The sequence below is a fragment of the Leucoraja erinacea genome, chromosome 34 (genome assembly GCF_028641065.1).
Source record: "Leucoraja erinacea ecotype New England chromosome 34, Leri_hhj_1, whole genome shotgun sequence".
In the NCBI taxonomy this organism is placed as follows: Eukaryota; Metazoa; Chordata; class Chondrichthyes; order Rajiformes; family Rajidae; genus Leucoraja; species Leucoraja erinaceus.
Genome location: NC_073410.1, coordinates 122,894 through 146,766, shown reverse-complemented (window position 1 = coordinate 146,766; position 23,873 = coordinate 122,894). Strand labels below are relative to the sequence as shown.

The following is a 23,873-nucleotide window of genomic DNA, read 5'->3' as shown; positions in this document are numbered from 1 at the left end:
TACGGTAAAATTTCAGTACAAGTTACCAGACTCGTTTTACCTGTTAAATGGCAGTCCATAATTTTAAAAACAGCATTCAGTGCTCAAAGACTGAAAAACATTATAACCCAAGAATTTTATTAGGGTCATGGACTTTGAGGTCATAGATGCTTACTGATAGTTTCATCCAGAGTTGAAACTAGCTTCATATCCAAGTCCATTTCAGCTTCATCTAAATATGCCAGCTAACTTAATTTATTTGCAAATCACATCACCTCAACAGGTATAAACCTATTAACAAACATGGAATGAGATTGCTATAAGCATAGTAACATTCTTTTTTTGAGTTGGTGTATATTGAGAAATAAATATCTGAAAGCTGCAAGTATGAAGAAAATTACTTCTAACTCTCCTCATAGATCAATAAATGATAAATAATAAAGATATGGCTTTGATTCCCACTGGTGCTCAGTTCAACTTGTCTTGCTGTGTTCAGCAACTTTGGTCTTCCAGATTTAGAGAGGAAACAGTGGCATGTTCCACTCGTCACCTTGCAGGACATTGATGGATCAAAGCCATATATGTCTTTAGGTCAGGTCACATGGGAGCGGTGGTGGCACTGGGCATGGAATCAGAGGATGCGTAGACAAATGGAATCACGGGTTGAGCATCCAAAATTCCATTCCTGGTTAACACAGAATACAGCAACAGATTTTGTCTGTTTATCTCGCAAAATCCCAATCTGGAAGGGGCGACTATGTATCTCAGATTCAGATTCAAATTTAATTGTCATTGTCAGTGTACAGTACAGAGACAACAAAATGCAATGTGTAAGTGCAGTGTGATTTTTGGTGTGTAAAGTTATCAGGAGTCCTCAGGTGAATGCAGAAGGAAAAGTCAGGCTGATAGCACTCCTGGGATGCAGTAGCACACATTAGGCTTTTACCTCTGTTTGCTGTTGCTCCGTAAACAATTAAACCTGTAGTAGACCCTTTTAAGCTGTATTGTTTAGAACACAAACTGAATGGAATGTACTTCTCTTTCTGTGCTAAGGTCCCATGATCTCTGGTGGATTTGATCACTGAAATGCAAACTACATTTGTATTTCCTCCTTAATTTCATTAAAATAATGAAACATTTAAAATGGTGAAATATTTATACAATCATTTTAAAGTTTCATTTTGCCACCACTGTTTCAGTATGGTCTCCATGGATGCTGTCCTCTCCCCAGACATGGATGAGGCCGTGCATAAAAAAGCACAGGAGCAGGTCATTTGGTCCACAACCTCTGTGCTGACCATCATGCCAATTTAAATTAAATGAATCCTGCCTGCATTGGTCTTTATCTCCTGCCTGTTTAAGCACCTGGCTCCATGCCTCTTAAACATAGAAACATAGAAATTAGGTGCAGGAGTAGGCCATTCGGCCCTTCGAGCGTGCACCGCCATTCAATATGATCATGGCTGATCATCCAACTCAGTATCCCGTACCTGCCTTCTCTCCATACCTCCTGATCCCCTTAGCCACAAAGGCCACATCTAACTCCCTCTTAAATATAGCCAATGAACTGGCCTCAACTACCCTCTGTGGCAGAGTGTTCCAGAGATTCACCACTCTCTGTGTGAAAAAAGTTCTTCTCATCTCGGTTTTAAAGGATTTCCCCCTTATCCTTAAGCTGTGACCCCTTGTCCTGGACTTCCCTAACATCGGGAACAATCTTCCTGCATCTTGCCTGTCCAACCCCTTAAGAATTTTGTAAGTTTCTATAAGATCCCCTCTCAATCTTCTAAATTCTAGAGAGTATAAACCAAGTCTATCCAGTCTTTCTTCATAAGACAGTCCTGACATCCCAGGAATCAGTCTGGTGAACCGTCTCTGCACTCCCTCTATGGCAATAATGTCCTTCCTCAGATTTGGAGACCAAAACTGTACGCAATACTCCAGGTGTGGTCTCACCAAGACCCTGTACAACTGCAGTAGAACCTCCCTGCTCCTATACTCAAATCCTTTTGCAATGAAAGCTAACTTTACTATCATGTCTGCTTCTATCATTTTCCCTCATATTTGATATTTCCACTCTGGCAAAATGACATTAACTATCTAACTTATCTGTCTCTGATAGTTTAACAATTGTTGTCAAGTTTTCCCTTGGACTCAGACATTCCAACTTCTCTTTGTAGCTAATACACTTCAATCCAGGGAACATCCAGGTGAACCTCTGCTGCACCCTCTCCAAAACCCTCCAACATTCGTCGGTAATGTGCCGATCAGAACTGCACACACAAATTGCCTGGCCAACGTTTTTATGTGGCTGCAACATATTCCTGTCCCCTGATTCTTGATTCCCCTACACTAAGTAAAAGAGTCATTCAGCAGGTCAGGCAGCACATTGGAGAACGTGGATAGGTGACATTTTGGATCGGGACCCTTGTTTAGTCTAAGGTCTGAAGTGGGTTATTTAAATTTGCAAAGAGATCTAGATAATTTGGGAATGTGGGCCCAGGAATGGCAAATGAAATTGAACTCTGAATAATGTGAGGTGTTGCACTTTATTATGTCAAATCACAGTAAATGGTAGAGCCTTGGACAGTGTTGCAGAACGGGGAGATCTAGGAGTATAGGTATTTAGCACTCTTGCCTTCATTGGGAGCTACAACTGCGGAGGGCTCAAAGGCCCCAACCACGAGTGAACAGTGAGGAAGATGACTGAAATTTATTGCCATCCCTCCCAGTGGGAAACATTGATTCCGCCGTGTGGGAATGTTTACGTTAAACTCTATCGTGTATTGTCTTATTTTTTATTGGTATGACTGTATGGTAACTAAAATCTCACGGTCCCAATTGGTGCATGTGACAATAAATGCAACTTGAACTTGGTATTGAGTACAAAAGTTGGGACATCATGATGCAGTTGGCAAGTCATTGGTTAGGCACTCTTGAAATACCATGTTTTGTTCTGGTCACCCAGCTATAGGAATGTCACTAAGTTGCAAAGGATGCAATGAGAAAGGTTGGAAAGAGATTCACCAAGATGTTACCTGTGCTTGCAGGCTCGGGTTATAGGGAGAAGTTGAGTAGGCAAGGATATTCTTCTTTGGAGAAGAGGAGGTTTGAGGTTGACCTTATTAAGATTTAGTTTACTTTAGAGCTACAGCATGGAGACAAGTCCTGACGCCTTGTGCCAATCATCGATCCCTACACACTAAGACTATCCTATACGCTAGAGAATTTACAATTTTTACCAAAGCCAAAAAACTTACAAACCTAACGTGTTTGGAGTATGTGAGGAAACCGTAGCACTCAGAGAAAACCCCTGAAGTCATGGGGAGAAAATACAAACTCCATACAGACAGCACGGCAGTCAAGATCGAACCCAGGTCTCTGGCACTGTAAGGCAGCAACCCTGCCACTGCGCCTTTGTGTTGTCCAAAGGCGTACAAAATCATGAGTGGCATGGATAAAGTGAATGCTCAGTTTCTTTTCCCCAAGAGTAGATTCTAAAACTCCATATGGCTTAAGGTGAGAGATCTAAGAGGGACCTCAGGGGTATTATTATCACTCAAGGTAGTTTGTACATGGAATGAGCTGCCAGAGGGAGCAATAAAAGTTTAAAAGACGTGGACAAATGTATCGATAGGAAGGGTTTAGAGGCCTATGGGGCAAATGCGACTAACCCAGTGTGCTATCTTGATTGGTATGAAGAAGGTGGGCCGAATGGGTAGGAAGGAACTGCTAGATGCTGGTTTACACCGAAGTTAGACACAAAATGCTGGAGGAACACAGCGGAACAGGCAGCATCTCTGAAAAGGAATGGGAGATGCTTTGGGTCGAGACCCTTCCTCAGGTGGGCCAAAGGATCTATTTCTATGCTGTACAGCTCCACGATTCTATGGGTCTAGTGGAATATATGATCAGTGTAAATGAGATGAGGAAAAACGTTTTAAATATAGAGAGTTGTGAATTTGTGGAATTCTCTGCCTCAGAAGGCAGTGGATGCCGATTCACTGGATGCATTCAAAAGAGTGAGTCAGAGCTCTTAGGGCTAGTGGAATCTAGGGAGAAGGCAGGAACGGGGTAATGAATGTGGATTATCAGCCATGATCACAGTGAATGGCGGTGCTGGCTCGAAGGGCCAAATGCACTGCATTTATCCTGCACCTGTTATCTATGTATCTAAAGTGGTGATTGATTGTTGGCGCAGAGTTGGTGAGTCTCCACTTATCAACTAGTCATGATCGTCACCCTTCCCTCCGTAACCGAATCTCACCTGCCAATCAACACCTGTATGATCAGTCACATGCCAGCTCTTATCCACCACCTCTGCATGCTGGCTACTTTCCTTCTATTTCTTCAGTCCAGATGAAGAGTCTCGACCAGAAATGTTGACTGTTCATTTCCCACCACATATGCTGCATGACCCACTGAGTTCCTATAGTCAATTCATTCACTACAAATCATTTGTGGTCTTCACTACCATTATAATTTTCACAAGAATTCCAAAACAGCCAAGTTTTTAAAAAATGAATCACATTGTGAAATTGTCGTCATATGGGTATTTTCCACAAAGTTAACAACTTGTCAATAAATGGTATGATTTTGTAAACAGTTTCAAACTTTTGCACAATATTGCATAACTCACTTCTCATCAAACTATATGAACAGAAAATAAACCTCATCAACAACTGTAATGTTGGTAATATAAATTTCAAACGCATGCAATTGAAAACAAAAACCTAAATTGTTCCAAAAGGAATAGAAACATATTAGACATAAATGAGCTTTCCATTTAAGTAAATACAATAGGCATGAAGGGACTAGCAATAAATGCAATAGCTGTTTTCAACATTTTCTCTAGAAATGCTCTGTTCAAACTTAAAAGTAAAATTCAAATTCTTCTATTTGATTATTATTTTAATTTTGTCAACTGATGTTATTAATAAAAGCTAAACCAATAATTTTAAAATGTTCAAATGTTTCATAAAATGCCACACAGCAAACATTCTGTTTTAATCTGCATGGGCACGATCAAAAACAGGGTCAGGCATTCAACAGTGCATTTCAAAGCACAGCAATACATGGATGAAATGTTAGTAAAAGCAGAATGATCACATGCTGTCTTACCAATAAAATTAATCAAATGCTTCTAACACTGAAAAGTCAAGTAATGCAGACTAAATGTAGAATGAAAATAAAAACTTAATTCAATGGCACAAACACTGCATGTTAGTAAGGCTGCAATCTAAAAAGGAAGAATGTCTATTATATATTTTTGAAGAGCAAAATTGTAAGAATAAAATGTACTGCACTATGACTAATACTTTGAAAACTCAAAGTTTGTAACTTCCAATAAACAGCTTACCGGTCATTTATTTAGCACCTCTAATATAGCAAAGCATACTGAGGCACGCCAACTTTAATTCTGCTTTCAACTACTTTATTTTTAAAAAATGCCCAAAACATCGCAAACGTTTTTCTGCACTGTAATGGGTGGATTTTTTCCTCTTTGAATTACTAAAACTATTACAAATATTAAAATGTGGCAATGTCATTAGAAATAAAATAGAGGAACTTCATTTATTGTTTGGCCTCTAAAATAACCATTCCTCTGAGTTTTAATTAGTCTCTACTAGGGTGGAAGTAACTTGGGATGGAACCAGAATGTTATCTATAGAATGGGAAGACCATGCAGCTATTAATGAATGCAAGTTGTTCTCTCCCACATTAGACACCAAAGGCAATATGCATTTGCATGGTGCTTTCTTTGGATATGGAAGGACCCTCTGGTCATGGTGGAAGGATCAAAAATTGTTTATTTCCTTCACTTTGGACTGGGAATGAGAAGTGAGGTACTGGAGATTAAATAACCTTAAAGGAATGATATTGTCAATGAATATATGTATTAAAACAATCCAATGTGAATGCAATCTCCAGTTTCCAGAAACACCACTGGAGAACTCCTCCAATCTGTGAAGAACGGACACCGTTTTCATTCATAGTTTCCCCGTTCAGGAAATTGAGAACAAAATGTTGTTTGTGTAAATTTCTGGAGATGGAAGCTCACTTCCTATTTGGATTAGCAAAGGACGGATCATCCATTGCGACAGTGTATGCATCAGCATGTTCTGAACCTCTGCACCAAAGCACAGATGTGATGGAGGTCAGAACCAGGCCCTTTCAGAGAGCTGGATGCATTTCATATTTGATCCCTCAACTTCATACCAGTCACAGTTGCACCTCCAGCACAACATCACTCATTGAAAAAGGGGCACAACTATTCATTAAATGGAATGAAGGTGATTTTCTTAATTTTGTTAACATTAATTAAATGTGGTGAATTTATTCACTATTGTATTATTTTTGTTAAGGAAACTGTGATGAAATGTTTCTGATCAGAGATATTTGGAAACATTAGAAAGTATCCATACAAAAATGGTTTTAAGATAACGTGCTAAATTTTGCATGGGGGTAAATCCAGCACAAATTATCTTAAAACCATTTTAAAGACATTTCAGCAGACAGTCTTCCTTTAACAGTTACTGCCAGAACAATGTCCATTTTTTATATCCATCTCCATCCATCCACCCTTGGGAAGAAGCATCACAAATTATAAGGTTCAATGAAAAAATATTATAACATATTTACAATCCGGAAGTTATTCAGAAACCTTCATGTATGGCTTCATAAGCAATGGAGAAACTACAGTTTTGAAGGTTGACCATGGAGATCTGAATGTACTCAGCAAACAATAATGCTTCCAAATGCATCAAAGTCAACTTTTTTTATTATCAGCTGCTGACCTTGATGAGGAACCATGTGAAGCCAATTTCATTTCTTCAGGAATGCAGACAAACATTTAACTTCAGGCTCACAAAATCCAGCAAGAATCTGCGGTGGTGCAAGTGGACCAATGCTTTGAAAGATCGGATGCAAACGAATGAACTGCCATTGGGAAAAACTGAAGAGTACCTTACTAGACCATTTTCTTGCTTCTCGATGCAAAGACTGAGCTGCAGCCAGCATTGGCTGATTAACTGGCTGATTTGTAGGCATTAAAAGTAACTCAGGCTCGTAATCATCTTCATTGTCAGAGGGAAGAGTCAACTCAACATCGTCATCATCATCATCATCAGCATCATCATCATACACATCTACATCAGCCTCAAGTGCTTCACTTGCCTCATCAGTCACATCAGGCTGTAATGGTACCATGTGCAGGAGGATGGAAAGACAGTGAGAGAGTTAGTAGAAAAGACAGAAGAAGGAAAGAGGATATGGATGGAGCTATTTTAGCAATTAGGTATCTTTTCATTCTGTAAATGACAAAAAAAAGTACCTAGGAAATTTAGTAAGGGAAAAAGAGATGGTTGTTTAATTTGTGACTGAACATTTTGAAAAAAACAGATGAATCATGCTGAAAGGAAAGACTTTTCCCCAGAAATCCCACAGAAAAAAAAATCTTGTACACTCACTGGTTTGACCATTTGCACAAACACTGAACATAAAAAAGAGAACAGGATCAGCTGACATAAACCCAATAGGAAACAGAATGCAAAGGTAGATAGAAGTTAGGATATCGAAAAGCAATGGGATGCGAGGCAGTGTGCTGGCAATGAAGGAATTTCATAAGACATACCACAAGATAATAAAAGTAAACAATAGGAAATATTGGAACAAAGTCAATGCAAGAATCCGAGACTCAGATTTATTCAGCACCTCTCATGTTCTCATTCATCCCTAAGCAATCTAAGGCCAATCTAAGGTGTAGTCAATGCAGTAAAGCAGATAAAACAACAAAGTACTGAAAGAACTCAGTGGGTTGGGCAGCATCTGTGGAGAGAATGGACAGAAACTATTTCAGGCCGGTACCCTTCTTCAGGCGCCCCGATCCGAAACACTTTATGACCATTCCCTCCACATATGCTGCCTGACCCACCAAGTTCCTCCAGCATTGTTTTGTCCAAGATTCTAGCATCTGCAGTTTCCTACATCTCCAGTAAATAACATAGTCTGGCAGCCAGTTCACAAAGAAAACTTATGCAATAAAAATACAGTAATGGTTAGATCTGTTTTTTTTTTATTTTGGTTGAGGGGTGAAGGTTGGCCAGGGCACCTGAATGTTTTCAATTGGTGCAATGGGAACCAGGGGCGGAAAACCCAGGGGGGGGGGGGCCAGAGGGGACACGTCTCCCACCCCACGCTTTGAGAGGTGGCGGACATCCCCCCCCAAGTTTTTGTCATCCAGATTTTAAAATCTCCGCTTTCCGTGGAGGTGGGACTGCTGGTCGAGGGCGCCGATTGGACGAGAGAGACGTTGGTCAGCAGGCAATGGGGGCGGGGCATGATTCAGCACGATGATTGGAGGAGGGAGGAGGGGGGGGGGGGGGGGGGGGGTGGGACTGAGGATAGAGTGCGGTGATTGGAGGAGGGAGACGTGGCACAGACCTGCGCCTCATCCGCAGCCAGGATCGATCCCGGCCGGGTCTCCGGCGCTGTCCTGTCCCCACCCGAGTACCCCCCCCTCCACGGTTGGCCAGAGAGGTCAGGAGTCAGACGCGAGCTGTACCCCCAGGCCCACAGCCAGCGCAGAGAAGCAGCGCTAAACCCAGCTCAACTCTGCCTGTCCCACCAGGTGAACCTGCCTGGGCTTGCGGGATATATGGCCAGCGTGGAAAAGCAGCGCTGATGTCCCGTCAGTCCAGTCAGGGCTTGTAGGTTAACCCGGTGAGACAGGCAGAGTTGAGCTGCATTTAGCGCTGGATTGAGCCTCCGAAGCCTCGCGCATGTGTGTGTGAGTGTGCGCATGCACGTGCGGCCGCCAAAAAACTGTCCCCCCAGTCTCCTCCATATTTTGATAGAGAGTTCCGTGCCTGATGGGAACCAACCACTGTCTGTTATAATTCAACAAAGTTGTTCCTTCACTTAAAACCTTGTTCTCACATTTAACATCAGCAATTGTAAGAAACAGCACACATTTAATGCATTTCTTATCCCTCCTCCTTACTTCCAGCCACCACTGAGTAACCCAAGCCTGACTGCAAATTTAATTACCGCGCTAAAATGAATCCCACCTAATTGACATTCACATGCCCCGTGCCAAATATTACTAATTAAATTCAACTCGATGATTGGGGAGCTGGCTTTGCAGAACCTCTAAATGTTGATTAGCGCTTCAAGGTTTGCTACTGTCAGCATTCCCCACGGCAGAGGTTCTATTTGCAGACCCAACATGAATGCCTTTGGCTGCTCCAGCCTGGATCTTCCAGCTCATCTCAATCACAATTTTCAACTTGAAGTCCATCTTTCACCTTCATCACGTCCATACAAACCTTAGCGAGGTTTTGTCTCTCTACAGAATACCAAGGATGGTCCCAGTTTAGGATTTCTTGCTTCTACCTGATAGCCGAGCATTCTTTGTCACGTTCTGCTATGCAACCCACCTACGCTTTAACATATTTTTCAAAGCAGATAAGTTGCATTCCAAATTAAGCTAATTACTTTAAACACACAAAAAATAAAGTTTTATCTTTCACGTCTTGTCAAGAAAGATCGCAATATGCACAAAAATAGTACAGAACAGGCTAGAAAAGGGAAAGGGGAAAAAATGCACTCTTTCGCCATTTGCTTACTTAAGCAGATTTTCTTGGGGAAATTGAACATATTTTCGAATTCTAAATTATTTTTTAAAGCACAAAAAGTTAATTTTCCTCATTGGGTCTAAATTCACATTGTGTAAAAATATTCAAACATTTTTCTTTCAAGATTCAGAATTTCCTGGCATCTTCCAGCAAATCTTACAACATCGAATGTGTAAGGTGAATGTTAACAAAAAGGTGAACAATTGTAGGCAGGTGGTTGCACGAGGTGGTGGAAGATTTGAAGATCTCACTTTCAAAAGGTTTCAAATGTTTACATAAAACAGTCAAAGCAAAATGGTCAGAAAATTACAATACCAATGTTTTATAGACCCAATAACTGGTGCTGTCTGTTCAATTTGGACATAAATGACCTAACACCGGCTCCCTATAACCATTAGCCAACAGGTTCAAGCTTTCCAATGAACTGTTACAGTGTAGAAAGTCTTGCTTATGTCTGAAGCCATCTAACGTTGCAGTTCTTCCAAGGAAACTTCAAAATGCTCTTAGATGAAAAATGTATACGATTTAATTTTCAACACTTGCCGACAGTATTAAAGCACAAGTCATCAATTTCACACTGAACAAATTGGATGTTATATTTTTATGCAATAAATGATTCAGTATCAGTGTAGTTTGCAAGAATAAGTCAAGTACTAACAAATTGGCCCTTGTATTCTCACCTAAACCACTACTGGATGTTGAGAAATACTGGAATCACCGATGTGTGTTTTGATCGCCATGTGAAGTGGCATATTAAATTGAAATGTTCAAGTAACATGGCCTACAATGGGAACTACTGTTTTCTTACACATCCATTTCAAATAAAATAATCAATGTATTGGCTGGTTTAGTCACTGCTGCACTGGATTATTAAATGTGATTTCCATGTTCAGTAACCACATATTCTTTTTTAGGTTTTCCATATGCAATCTGCCCCAAAATGATTGACTCATAAATTATATATTGCAGTAAGTTAGTATACTCTTAAAACATTTAACTTTAGAAGGATCAAATGATTACAAAGGAAATAATTATTTCAATTTCAAGGAACATTTAAATTGAAATTGATTGAGCTTCACATAGAAGTCAACAAAATTAATGTGACAAATTTAAACAGACATACAAAGAACAAAGGTTGATATCTGCGCTCCCAAATCATGAAAAATCTGATAGTGCACGATTTTAAGGACTAATAAAGATCTCACCTTGCTTGACCACTTCCTGGCTTCATCGTGCAACTGCCGAGCTGACTCCATCATCGGCTGATTTACAACTTCCCCGGCTTTCATTTCAGGGAATTCCTCATCTTTTTCCTCAGGAGGAGGTGGCCTTGGTGGTGGAACCTGACCCTCAGGAAGCGGTGGTTTAGGAGGAGCAGGTTCATCATTCAGCTGAAAAACAGCAGAATGAACTGTCAAATTTTCTTTGCAATTCCTCTTTAATTATTTCCAGTTTTTTTTTTAATGATTGAAAGCAACATTTTAAATCAAACCCATTGTGGTATAAAACTTACTATTTAATTACCTGTAGGGAATGCACAAAGTACCATTAAGGTTCATTTTTATGTTCATTTTATAAAAGGTAACGTATTTCCATGGAAATTCAGATATATAATTTTGTGCAAAGTGAAGAAAATATGCAAATGTCATTCAAATGTAAACTGTGCGCTGGCAAAAGGATTTGTCTACCAAATACATGTCTCCTGTGATTAAACAGTATGACTCTGCTAGTTTCCAACAGACAAAATTCGCAATTTTAGCAACCAAAAGATTCAAGTAATTTCCCATAACAAATATGAAGATAACTGCTCTAGAGGTTCCTATTTTCGGTTCTAAATCCTTTCTTGAATAGTAGCTTTTATTTATGATTTTCAACGACATCCTGGAGTCACACCTGTGGCCACAGAAATACCCGTCTGTTTCCCTAACTGCTAAACTTTCCAACATTGTCCATCTCTCACTTGTCTTTCTTCATCTGTGCAAACGAGCCATTTGTGACAGTGTATACTCAGTGTATACTCAGAGGTGGCTGTAGTCCCTCAAGCCGTCATAACTCCCACAATTACCCAAAAGGTAATGCGAGCATATCCACTTCTGCACTGTCTGTTTGCCTCACAGTTGGCTGTTACTGCTCCCTTTCTGGCTGCAAGCATTGAACTTACAGACTTATGGATACACCAATGATTAATAGTGATACACCACAGTGACACACTAGAGATATACCACAGTAATACACCAGTGATTAATGCTGCCACCAACTCTGTGACCAACATTAAAATTGCTGATACACTGCAATGATACACTGCCTACACACGATTGTCAAGGTAACTGGATGTGTCTGCTGCTTGTGTCTGTGTCAACATGGCACAACAAATTTAGTAGTCTTATTTGAAGAATACAATATTGCATGTATGATAGAAATTGCATGATGTACACAGCATCAGCGGATCTTTTAAGAGGTTCAAATAAATGAATGAATTTAGCTGGATTTAAACTAACATTTTATTATAGCTTATATTAGCTTGTTCAATTTCCCATCCACTTCATTGACACAGGATAGGACCTGCACTGTGAATGACAAAGTTCTAGAGAGGGTTTACAGCAGAGGGATCTAGTAGTGCAGGTTTACATTTCCTTGAAAGTAGTGTCACAAGTAGGTAGCGTGGTCCAAAGGTTTTAGGTACATTGACCTAGGTGCAGTTATCGAAGACGTTGGTGAGGTCACATATAGAGAATTGTGTGCAATTTTGGTCACCATGTTATGGGAAAATGTTAAGCTGAAAAGGGTGCAGAGAAGATTTACGAGGATGTTGCCAGGACTCGAGGGCCTTAGCCACAGGGACAGGTTGAGTGGGCTACGGCTTTATTCCTTGGAGCACAGGAGAATGAGGTGTGATCTTATAGAGGTGTACAAAATCATAAGAGGAATAGAGTAGGGGAAGAAAGAAACAGAGGGAATAGGTTTAGAACGAGAAGGGGAAAGATTTAATAGGAACCCGAGGGGTTACTTTTGTTACACAAAGGGTGGCGGATATAAGGAATGAGCTGGTGGAGGAGGTAATTGAGGCAGGTACTATCGTAATGTTTAAGACAAATTTAGACACGTATATGGATAGGATAGATTTAGAGGGATTATGGGCCAAACATAGGTAGGTAGAACTAGTGTAGATGGGGCTTGTTGGTCGCCATGGGCCGAAGGGCCTGTTTCCACACTGACTCTATCTCCGTAATAAATATCTTAAAGATATTAAATATCTTTTCAACTAATTGTTATCAATATTTAACAAAAGGATTATGCACTAAACTTTATTGCTGTGAAAACAGCAATACAATACTACTCACTCATTGTGTAGAAGGGAACTGCAGATGCTAGTTTAAACTGAAGATAGACACAAAATGCTGGAGTAACTCAGCGGAACAGGCAGCATCTCTGGAGAGAAGGAATGGGCAACGTTTTGGGTCGAGACCCTTCTTCGGACTGAAAGGTGTCGACCTGAAATGCCACCCATTCTTTCTCTCCAGAGATGCTGCCTGACCCGTTGAGTTACTCCAGCATTTTGTGACAACTCACTCATTTGCAAGGTTTCATCTCGAGGATAAATATTAAAATCATACGAAAGCAGTAATGCATTCCTTCCACAAAAATTCACAACATAATTTAAAAATTCTGTTGGCAGTTTGGATATTGTGTAAAATTATGGGTATTTTACCTGTTTGGCAATATAATCTGGGTTTGTTCGTAGTCCAATTAAAAGATTGTATCAAAAATACACAAACCTGAAGCTGATCCAGATCAGGCGGTGGTGGAGGGAAGTCTGGCTCCTGAGGCTGGAAAACTTCTCGAACAGTAGCTACAGCACTTAGAATTCGATATCCAGAATCCAAGAAGCTTTTCTGCAGTCCTACAAGTCAATACAATATAATACAATACAATACGGTTTATTTGTCACATTGCACATAAAGTGCAAGTGAAATGAATATGTCAGCAGCGGTACAATGATAAAGAACACACACAAAAACACAATAAAAATTTAACATAAACATCCACCACAGCATTCATCACTGTGGTGCAAGGCACACAATTTGGCCAGTCCTCCTCCATTTTCCCCCGTGGTCGGGACCTCAACCCTCCGCAGCCGTTGCTGCGGGTGTCCAGATGGTAAAAGGACATGGTACAAGTCCAGGTAAGTCCAGGATCGGCTCTTCCCCACCGGAGACCGCGGCTTTAAGTTGGTGTAGGCCGCAGGCCGGCGGTCGAGATTTAAAGTTTAAAGTAGAAGTTGGCCGCGGGCCGGCAGTGATGGCTTCTTCTTTCCGTGGGTCCCCCATGAGGGCTGTAGACGGCGCGCCAGCTGGAGCTGTGCAGACCGCGCGCGGCTTCAGGCTGCCGGCTGCCCCGGGCCAGCGAAACGGAGCGCTCCCCTCCAGCGAGGGCTCACCCGCTCCACGCCGAGAGTCCACGCTGCGCCCGCCGCTGAAGCCCCGGGCGCGTCTCCGGGAAAGGCTGCGCCGATCCTTGCTGTTAGGCCACGGGGGAGGCGACCTGGAAAAAGTCGCCTCTCCATGGAGGAGGCAGCCAAAACGGTTTCCCCCACACCACCCCCCACACAAAACACACAAAGAAATATTAAAAACATAATTTAAAACATACTAAAAAAAAAATAAAAACAGTTGAAAAAACTAACGCGCTGCTGACAGGGCTGCCGCCATTGCAGCGCCCACACCGATGATTACAAGTCAGAAGCATAGATTATTGAACGATGCTTTGAATAGACTTTTTTTAAATACTTAAGCCAAATATAAATTGATGAATCATTGAACAAAACCTGCAAAATCTAATCCCATCAATAGGGAAACTACATTACAATTTTTATTGTCTCCTCCATTGCCAGAGTGAGCAACACCGGAAATTGGCGGAACAGCACCTCATATTCCGTCTGGGTTGCTTGCGTCCGGATGGCATGAACGTTGAATTCTCCCAGTTTTGCTAGCCCTTGCTGTCTCCTCCCCTTCCTTAACCCTCGAGCTGTCTCCTCCCCCCCCCCCCCCCCCCCCCCCCCCCCCCCCCCCCCCTCGGGCTCCTCCTCCTCCTTTTTTTCCTTCCTTCCCCCCCCCCACCCCCTATCAGTCAATCAGCCCCGAAATGTCGCCTATTTCCTTCGCTCCATAGATGCTGCTGCACCCGCTGAGTTTCTCCAGCATTTTTGTGTACCTTACAATTTTTATCAATGTACAAAACTGCTTCATGGATGCAAATAAAATTATGAGAAACAAATACATTAAAAAAAACTTATCCCCCTCGTGGTTTGTTAATTTTATTGCTCAATTTAAACTCATGACCAATTGGAAAATCTACTAGGCTGAGTAGAATTTTTTTTTAAGTCGATCTTTGCAAAGTCAATGTATTTACCTAACAGATATGAATCCCATGCAGGTAGAGGAGATAACTTTAACCTTGCATCGTATATGACAAATAGTGGACTGAAGGGCCTGTTCTTGTGATGTACTGTATATGGTATATGGACACATTGATCTGTTCTGTATTCGTGCCTACTATGTTCTGGTGTGCTAATGCAGAGCAAGAATTTCATTGTTCTATCAGGGACACATGACAATAAAACTCTCTCTTGAACTCTTGCTGCCTGTCCCGCTGAGTTACTCCAGTATTTTGTGTCTATCCTTATTACAAGGAAGCCCCTTTCAAACATCTGGTCAAGTGCAGAGTAAAGAGATGAAATACGACCGTGCCTTACCAGGATCTGAAATGTTTCCAGCTACAGCTTTAGCATCCATTACCATGGGTGAGATCGTTTTGCTTAGTTCATCAGATGCTGCCTTTACCGATTCACGAAATTTTGGGTCTTCTGAGTTTTCAACTTCCCTTTTAGCAACCAAAAGAATTCTGTTTGCCCGACGAGCAATGCTTGTTGCTCCTGCGACCAGCATTTGAGGCTGTACATTGGCCATTGCTACTTTGCATTTGTCGATATCTTTCTTGATGGCTTCCTCAGAGGCATCCAGTAAGGATCTGGTATCAATAGCTTCATCGACTAAACCTGCAGGATGAATGACATGTTTATCCAGCATCATAATCATTCAGCCGATAAACAGTTCTAAATGTAAAACTTTTAATTCTCATACAAAAAAGGTGAAATCCATCATTCTGGGCGCCATGTAATTAGGGACACTGGTGACCTCCTAATGTCACTGTTGCTGAATGGGGAAAGCACAGGTTTGCAAGAGGGCACTCTCGTACAGTTGCTGGGAGACATTGAATGGAAACATCAGCAAGTGATAGGAAGCTGATCATTCACCAGAGACACCAGGAACTACTGAATAAGTGACGAAACCGAGGACAGGGAATAATGATAGCGAAAGATGCATGAAATCCACTTCTTAATCATTGTAATTTCAGATCAATAAATTGGGTTAGAGTTGATTAGATTGAATCCAGTAATTTAGAGAATATGACAAAGTAAGGAAATGCATATATCATTATGACAGCACAGATAATGCAACTTTCATAACACTCATTTTTACAGCATATAGTAGCTATGCCAAGAAATGTTAAGGTGTGTGAAAAATGGAAATTAGGGAGAAAAATGTGATTTATGTAACTACGTTAATTTCCCCAACATAACAGATATGGAGGAACATCAGAAATAGAGCAGTTGGACAACAGTAATATAATTGGGCAGTCACCAGGGCTTATGAAATGGAAATCATGCATAGCTAATCTGATAAAGATAACTGATTTTGCTATCAGCAAAATAGACAAGGGGCACACATGGCTGGGGACTTGCATAAGATCATCAATAAGGTACTGCAAGAGAGTATTAAACAAGAATATTCAGATTTTCTGATGGTCCAAAGCTAGTGTGGGCAGTAAAGTGGGTGCAAAGAGACCTCAGGGGATATAACATGTCTTACTGGAATATAATGTGGGAAAATGACATCAGTCACTTAGGATGGAAAAGAGAGGAAGATTATTTTCCCAAATGGTGTGAAAATGTTGCATTCAGCAGGACCTGAGAGTCTTTTCAAAGTTAATATGAAGCATGCAAGCACGTAGGAAGGCTCCTCGATCTCTCAGGATCCACTTTCCCCACCGTTGACTTCTGCTAAGACAGACACAATTTGTCTGTGAAATTTCCCTGCCCATGTTATAATCCATATTAACTAAATCTTTTCCAATATGCACACCTCTTGAAAAAGTCAGTCTATTTTTGTTTCATATTTTGAATTTCTAACATTTCCTATGCTCATATATTGCCTTAATTCCCCATATCAACACCCTGGATATCATCCATCATTGAATTCGGAAATTTGCGGCTTGCTGCTCTATTTGACCAGTTTAGGCCTTTTCTGATATTACCTTTCATCTACTTATATCTGTTATCTTGTCAGTTAAGATTTGATTATTTATTTCTGTCTGTTTGACATATTTGTCAATTAAGTATACGTTAATGTCAATGATATATTGACAAAATTGTCAATGATATATATTTGTCAATGAAGTACTGATTCTTTAAATGCAAGCTGTTGATTGTTGTGTCAATAGACAATAGATGTAAGAGTAGGCTATTCAGCCCTTCGAGCCAGCAGCCATTCAATGTGATCATGGCTGATCATCCCCTTATACCCAAATGTAATTTCCCAACTCACCAGTGCCACTATAGCCTCAAATCTGCACTTTTTACTTTACTTACATCTAATAACCTAGTTTCTTATAGAACAAAATTAACAGAAAAGGAGACTATTATATTATTCCCTTAATTATCATGATTCTTATAGAACAAATTGGTTCCTTTTCTGGATACAGAATTAATTGGAATAAAAGTGAAATCATGCCAATAAAAGAACAAGACCCTTCTCAACTCCAACAGTTTCCCTTCAGAATTGTTACTGAAAAGTTCAAATATCTTGGAATTTACGTGACTAGAACGTACTCCTCTTTGTTTAAAACAAACTTCCCACCATTAATTACTAAACTGTAATATTATATCCAATTTTGGAAAACACTTCCTATTTCCCTTCTTGGTAGATTAAATGCCATAAAGATGATCTTCCTTCTGCAACTTTTATACTTATTTTGATCAATCCCGATATATCTCCCTAAAAGCTTTTTCAAAAAAATTGACTCTATTGTTACTAACTTTATTTGGGACCACAAAACCCACCGAATACACAAAAGCCATTTGTGCAAATCCAAAGAAAACGGAGGATTAGCTCTACCTAACTTTCTCTTTTACTACTGGACAATAACTTTCTGGTTGGACAATACATGTCAACATGTAAATTGGTTAAAAATGGAGAAGGAAGATTGTTTGCCTTTTTGTATAGACTCGATTCTCCTTTCTCCAATACATTCAATGACAAATAAAGGATTCAATTCAATCTGAATAAGTCAACGTATGAGCAAAACCCGATAATACATAGTACTATCCGTGTCTGGAAACAGCTGAAAATCAGTCTTAAATTGAGAAACACGTCTCTCCTTCTTCCCATTGCAAATAATCTCTCTTTTAAACCGTCTACTTTAGACGTGGTGTTTGCTCAATGGAAGAATCAGAGAATCAATACTGTGGGAGACCTCTATCAGAAGGGGACTCTCTCCTCTTTTCAAGAACTGCAGGAGAAATACGATTTGAATGCCAATTTTATTTTAGATATTTCCAACATCGAGATTACATGAAAACATATACAAAAGATTGTTCTCTTATGGGTCCTGATATATTAGATGCAAGAGGCGTGGCTCGAGCGTACTTGGGCTGGGCACGGGGCTCTAGTCCACAGCGATGGGGGGGCGGGGCCTGGAGGCAGGTGGGCCTCGATTGGTGGGAATGTGGGCATTGTGACGTCTGCAGCTCAAGCGGCGATCATTTTTTTTTAAAAAGTGAGTTTTGTGATCAATTTTATTCAAAATCTGGGGCAATAATTGACCAAGGAGTGGATTTCTGAACGCATACGGTCAATCCCCAGCGAATTTATAAAAATCTCCGCGTTTTTGCATCTGGTTTTCGAGGAGAGGCAAAGGCCAAGGCACGCACACAGATAAACACACACACTTTTTTAATAGTACATAGAGGGGCCAAATCCAGACAAGTGTGGACTGAGCATCTTGGTCAGCAAGGACAAGTTGGGCAAAAAGGCCTGTTTCCGTGCTGTTTGACTCTACTCACTGGAATTTTGCAGTCCATGTAACAAAAAACTTCTACTTACCAGTCATTTTCTCAACATTATCAATCCACTGGTTCTTCATGGTTTCAAAGTGTTCATAGGCAGCCTGGTTATCAGGGTTTCTCAACAGGATACGAGCAGCTGAAACCACCTGTACAAGGAAGTCAGTAACATAGTGAACATTTGGTAGATTTTTAATCTAGGGAAGAATTTAGTTTGGATATTTCTGCAACATACTCTTTCCTTTCAGAGCATTCTTAAGTTTTATTGCTGATGACATCCCTGTGATGTCTGAAGCCATTTGACTTGCAATTTTTGGATAAAAAGAAAATACAATAAAAAATAACTTAAACAGGTTAATGACATCATCAGCTGATCCATTGTTCAGCATTCCTCTGCATACAAGCTGTTACACAGACAAAGTGCTAAAAGTATAGTTAATTGAGCACTTGGGTCAAAATCTAGGATCACAACATACATAGAGATACAAGAGTCAAGTCAGGTCAAGAGAATTTATTGTCATGTGTCCCAGAAAGGAGAATGAAATTCTTGCTTGCTGCAGCGCAACAGAATATTGTAAGCAAAAATACAGAACAGTTCAGTTCAATACACACATAAATAAGCAGATAAAGTGCAATAGGCTGTTACAGTTCAGAGTCTGTTTGTTGGCGAGTTTAATAGCCTGAAGGCTGTGGGGAAGTAGCTGTTCCTGAACCTGGATGTAACAGATTTCAGGGTCCTGTACGTTCTGTGATGGTCGCGGAGAAATGAGTGCATGGCCAGGATGGTGTGGGTCCTTGATGATGTTGCCAGCCTTTTTGAGGCAGCGACTGCGATAGATCCCCTCGATGGTGGGGAGGTCAGAGCTGATGGACTGGGCAGTGGTCACAACTTTCTACATCCTTTTCTGCTCCTGGACGCTCAAATTACCGAACCAAGCCACGATGCAACCAGTCAGCATGCTCTCTACTGCGCACCTGTAGATGTTCGAGAGAGTCCTCCTTGACATACCGACTCTCCGTAGCCTTCTCAGGAAGTAGAGGCGCTGATGTGCTTTCTTTATAATTGCATTAGTGTACTGAGACCAGGAAAGATCTTCGGAAATGTGCACGCCCAGGAATTTGAACGTCTTGACCTTTCCACCATCATCCCGTTGATATAAACGGGATTGTGGGCCCCTATCCTACCCCTTCCAAAATCCACAATCAGTTCCTTGGTTTTGCTGTTGTTGAGAGCCAGGTTATTGTGATGGCACCATTTGGTCAATCGGTCGATCTCACTTCTATATTCTGACTCGTCCCCACCAGTGATTCGTCCCACAACAGTGTTGTCATTGGCAAACTTGATGATGGAGTTCGCACTATGTCTGGCTATGCAGTCATGAGCATAAAGCAGAGGGCTGAGCACGCAGCCTTGAGGTGCTCCCATGCTGATTGTTATCGAGGATGACACATTTCCTCCAATACGGACAGACTGTGGTCTGTGGATGGGGAAGTCGAGGATCCAATTGCAGAGGGATGCGCAGAGATCCAGATCCTAGAGCTTGGTAACCAGCTTGGAGGCGATGATGGTATTAAATGCCGAGCTGTAATCGATGAATAACAGCCTGACATATGAGTTTTTGTTGTCCATGTGATCCAGACCGGAGTGGAGAGCCAGTGAGATCGCATCCACCGTTGATCTGTTACGGCGGTAAGCGAACTGCAGTGGGTCGAGGTTCTTGTCGAGGTAGGAGTTGATATGCGCCATAATCAACCTTTCAAAGCACTTCATCACCAGACGTTAGTGCCACTGGTCGATAGTCATTGAGGCACGTCACCTTGCTCTTCTTGGGCATTATTGGGTATTATTGATGCCCTTTTAAAGCAGGTGAGAACCTCAGACCTCAGGTTGAAAATGTCCGTAAAAACTCCAGCCAGTTGGGCCGTACAGGTTTTTAGAAAACGACCGTGTATGCCATCAGGCCCAGGTGCTTTCCGAGGGTTCACCCTCCTGAAGGATCTTCTGACATCGGAATCTGTGACTGAAAACATCATGGCGAATGGGGGCTCGGGAAGACACATCAGTGTTCTCCCCATCAAAGCGTGTGTAAAACGCATTGAGCTCATCAGGGAGTGATGCTTTGCTGACATTTGAGCTACTTCCTGATTTTGCCGTGTAGTAGGTGATGGCATTCAAGCCATTCAAGAGACTGCAGACTCTGGAATCCTGAGCAAGAAAAAGTGTTGGGGGAACTCAGCAAATCAGGCAGCATCTGTGAAGAGAAATTGACCATTGACAGTACAGTTCAAGGCTCTTCTTCAGACTCAAATTTAGTCAGACGAAGGGTCCCAACTTGAAATATCGTCTGTTCATTCCCTTCCACAGATGTTCCCAAGTTCCACGAGCAACATTTTTGGCATACATATTGAGATTTTGAATTTCAAGTTATGAAACTGGTATCTAAAACGTAACCAAAATACTTGGGTTTAAATGCGTGCGGAATGAGAAAGTTATAGAAAGAGATTTTTAAGGACACATTAAATAAAATATTTTTGATTGCGGGTATGACAGAAAGTACCTGTGGCGTTAACTCTCGAGCAGACTTCACAGCCGTCTGTATACCTTCTACGGTGCTCTTGTTTGCAGATCCAACAGCAGCAGCTTTTTCTGCTGTAGCACCCAGTTTGGCAGCATGGTTCTCAAAATAACCAGCCCTCCCCTCAAACACCTGCAAAAGCAAACACAAATCAGGTTTTACATCTATTAATTACAAACTAACTGTAAAGATCCAATCCTGATATTGGATTGTACCCACAACATAGACAACTCTTTGCTTGGGCGAAGCACAAAGGCAAATTCCTGGTATGTGAATACTTGGCTAATAAACCTATTCATTAATTCATGATGCTGTCAGACCCACTGAATTTTTTCCTGCAGTTTGTTTTTCTGCTTTAAAGATCCACATTAATCTCTGAATCGCAAAGTAAACGTTGCTGCTTCCACAGGTCAAACTACTTTATCGTGTAAAATAAAATGGGAAAAAACCATAACCATCCACCTTATCTACACCATTCTGGCTTTAGCACTTTTTATTCAAAACTGCCCCCTGCCCCCCACTGTTGATCCATTGTCCCGTCTCCAACGGACCCCTTCCTCGTGAACCCCCCCCTCACGGTCGTCCGGCTTTAGAACTTTTTATTCAAAACTGCCATCAATCGACTCAACTTCTCCACTCCCCTGTCTCACTCCAATCTCTCTCCCCCCCTGAACGTACTGCCATCGACTCACTCCGCAACAACCCAGACTGGGTTATCAAACCCGCCGACAAGGGAGGTGCCGTGGTAGTCTGGCACGTCGATCTCTACAAAGCTGAGGCCACGCGCTAGCTCTCGGATACCTCCTCCTACCTACCCCTGGACCATGACCCCACTGACGAGCACCAGGCCACTATCTCTAGCACCATCACTGACTTCATCAACTCCCCCCCCCAAACCTCCAACCTCATCGTTCCCCAGCCCCGCACAGCCCGATTTTACCTTCTCCCCAAAATCCACAAACCTGACTGTCCCGGTAGACCCATTGTCTCTGCCTATTCGTGCCCTACAGAACATTTCCACATATCTTGACTCCATCCTATCCCCCCTGGTTAAATCCCTCCCGACCTATGTTCAAGACACCTCAGACACTCTCCGTCGTCTCGGCACATTCCATTTTCTAGGCCCCCATCCCCTCATTTCGCCACCTCCAACGTGACCCCATCACTCGCCACATCTTCCCATCTCCCCCTCGTCTGCTTTCCGCAAAGACGTTTGAAACACTTCTATGTATATGTATATCATAAGATATCAAATGAAAGGAGCAGAATTAGGCCATTTGACCCATCAAGTCAACTACGCCATTCAATCATGGCTGATCTATCTCTCCCTCCTAACCCCATTCTCCTGCCTTCCCCACATAACCTCTGATACCGCTATGTATATGTATATCGCCTCTCAACCTCCCACATCCAAGGGAAAAAAATCCCAGCCTGTTTAATCTCTCCTTATAACTCAAGCCTTCCAGTCCCTGTAATATCCTTGTGAATCTTTTCCGCTTCCTTTCCAGCTTCATGACATCCTTCCTAAGGAGTTCTGCAGGGTTCGGTGCTAGGGCCGCTACTCTTCACGTTGTATATTAAGGATTTGGATGAGGGAATTGAAGGCTTTATAGCCAAGTTTCCCGATGATACGAAAATAGGTGGAGGAGCAGGTAGTGTAGAGAAAGCAGGGACTATGCAGAATGACTTGGACAGGTTGAGAGAGTGGGCAGAGAAGTGGCAGATGGAATATAATGTAAAAAAGTGTGGAGTCATGCAATTTGGTAGTAGGAATAAAGGCATAGACTATTTTCTAAATGGGGAGAGAATCCAGAAATTGGAGGATCCAGAAAAGGGACTTGGGAGTGCTGGTGCAGCATCACCAAAAAATTATTTTGCAAGTCGAATCGGTAGTAAGGAAAGCAAACGCAATGCTTGCATTTATTTCAAGAATACTAGAATACAAAAACTGGGATGTAATGCTGAGGCTCTATAAAGCGCTGGTCAGGCCGCATTTGGAGTATTGTGAGCAATTTTGGGCACCATCTCTGAGAAAGGATGTGCTGGCTCTGGAGAGGATTCAGAGGAGGTTTACAAGAATAATCCCAAGAATGAGCAGGTTAATATGTGATGAGCGTTTAACGGCACAGGGCCTGTACTCACTGGAGTTTAGCATGATGAGGGGGGACCTCATTGAAACATACCAAATAGTGAAAGGCTTGGATAGAGCGGATGTGGAGAGGATGTTTCCACTAGTGGGAGAGTCTAGGACTAGAGATCACAGCCTCAGAATTAAAGGATGTTCCTTTAGGAAGGAGATGAGGAGGAATTTCTTTAGTCAGAGGGTGGTGAATCTGTGGAATTATTTGCCACATCAGGCTGTGGAGGCTGTCAATTGATATTTTTATGACAGAGATTGATTCTTGATTAGAACAGATGTCAGGGATTATGGGGAGAAGGCAGGAGAATGGGGTTAGGAGGGAAAGATAGTTCTGCCATGATTGAAGAGCAGAGCAATCTTGA

At 41.6% G+C, this 23,873-nt stretch overlaps 1 protein-coding gene across 2 annotated transcripts in view; it reads right to left on the bottom strand.

Annotated features, from left to right (window-relative positions):
* The window catches only part of LOC129712852 (vinculin), an 88,142-nt gene that overhangs the window by 8,718 nt on the left and 55,551 nt on the right, over window positions 1-23,873 (bottom strand). Inside the window, exons 14-19 of one of the 2 annotated variants that reach the window (XM_055661574.1) lie at window positions 21,354-21,503; window positions 18,836-18,944; window positions 15,367-15,669; window positions 13,391-13,515; window positions 10,820-11,005; window positions 6,946-7,173 (exon numbers count right to left, since the gene is read on the bottom strand). In XM_055661574.1, the coding sequence (XP_055517549.1) occupies window positions 6,946-7,173; window positions 10,820-11,005; window positions 13,391-13,515; window positions 15,367-15,669; window positions 18,836-18,944; window positions 21,354-21,503 (1,101 nt within the window). The remainder of the gene's footprint in view (window positions 1-6,945; window positions 7,174-10,819; window positions 11,006-13,390; window positions 13,516-15,366; window positions 15,670-18,835; window positions 18,945-21,353; window positions 21,504-23,873) is intronic. The other variant, XM_055661573.1, reaches the window with a different exon arrangement.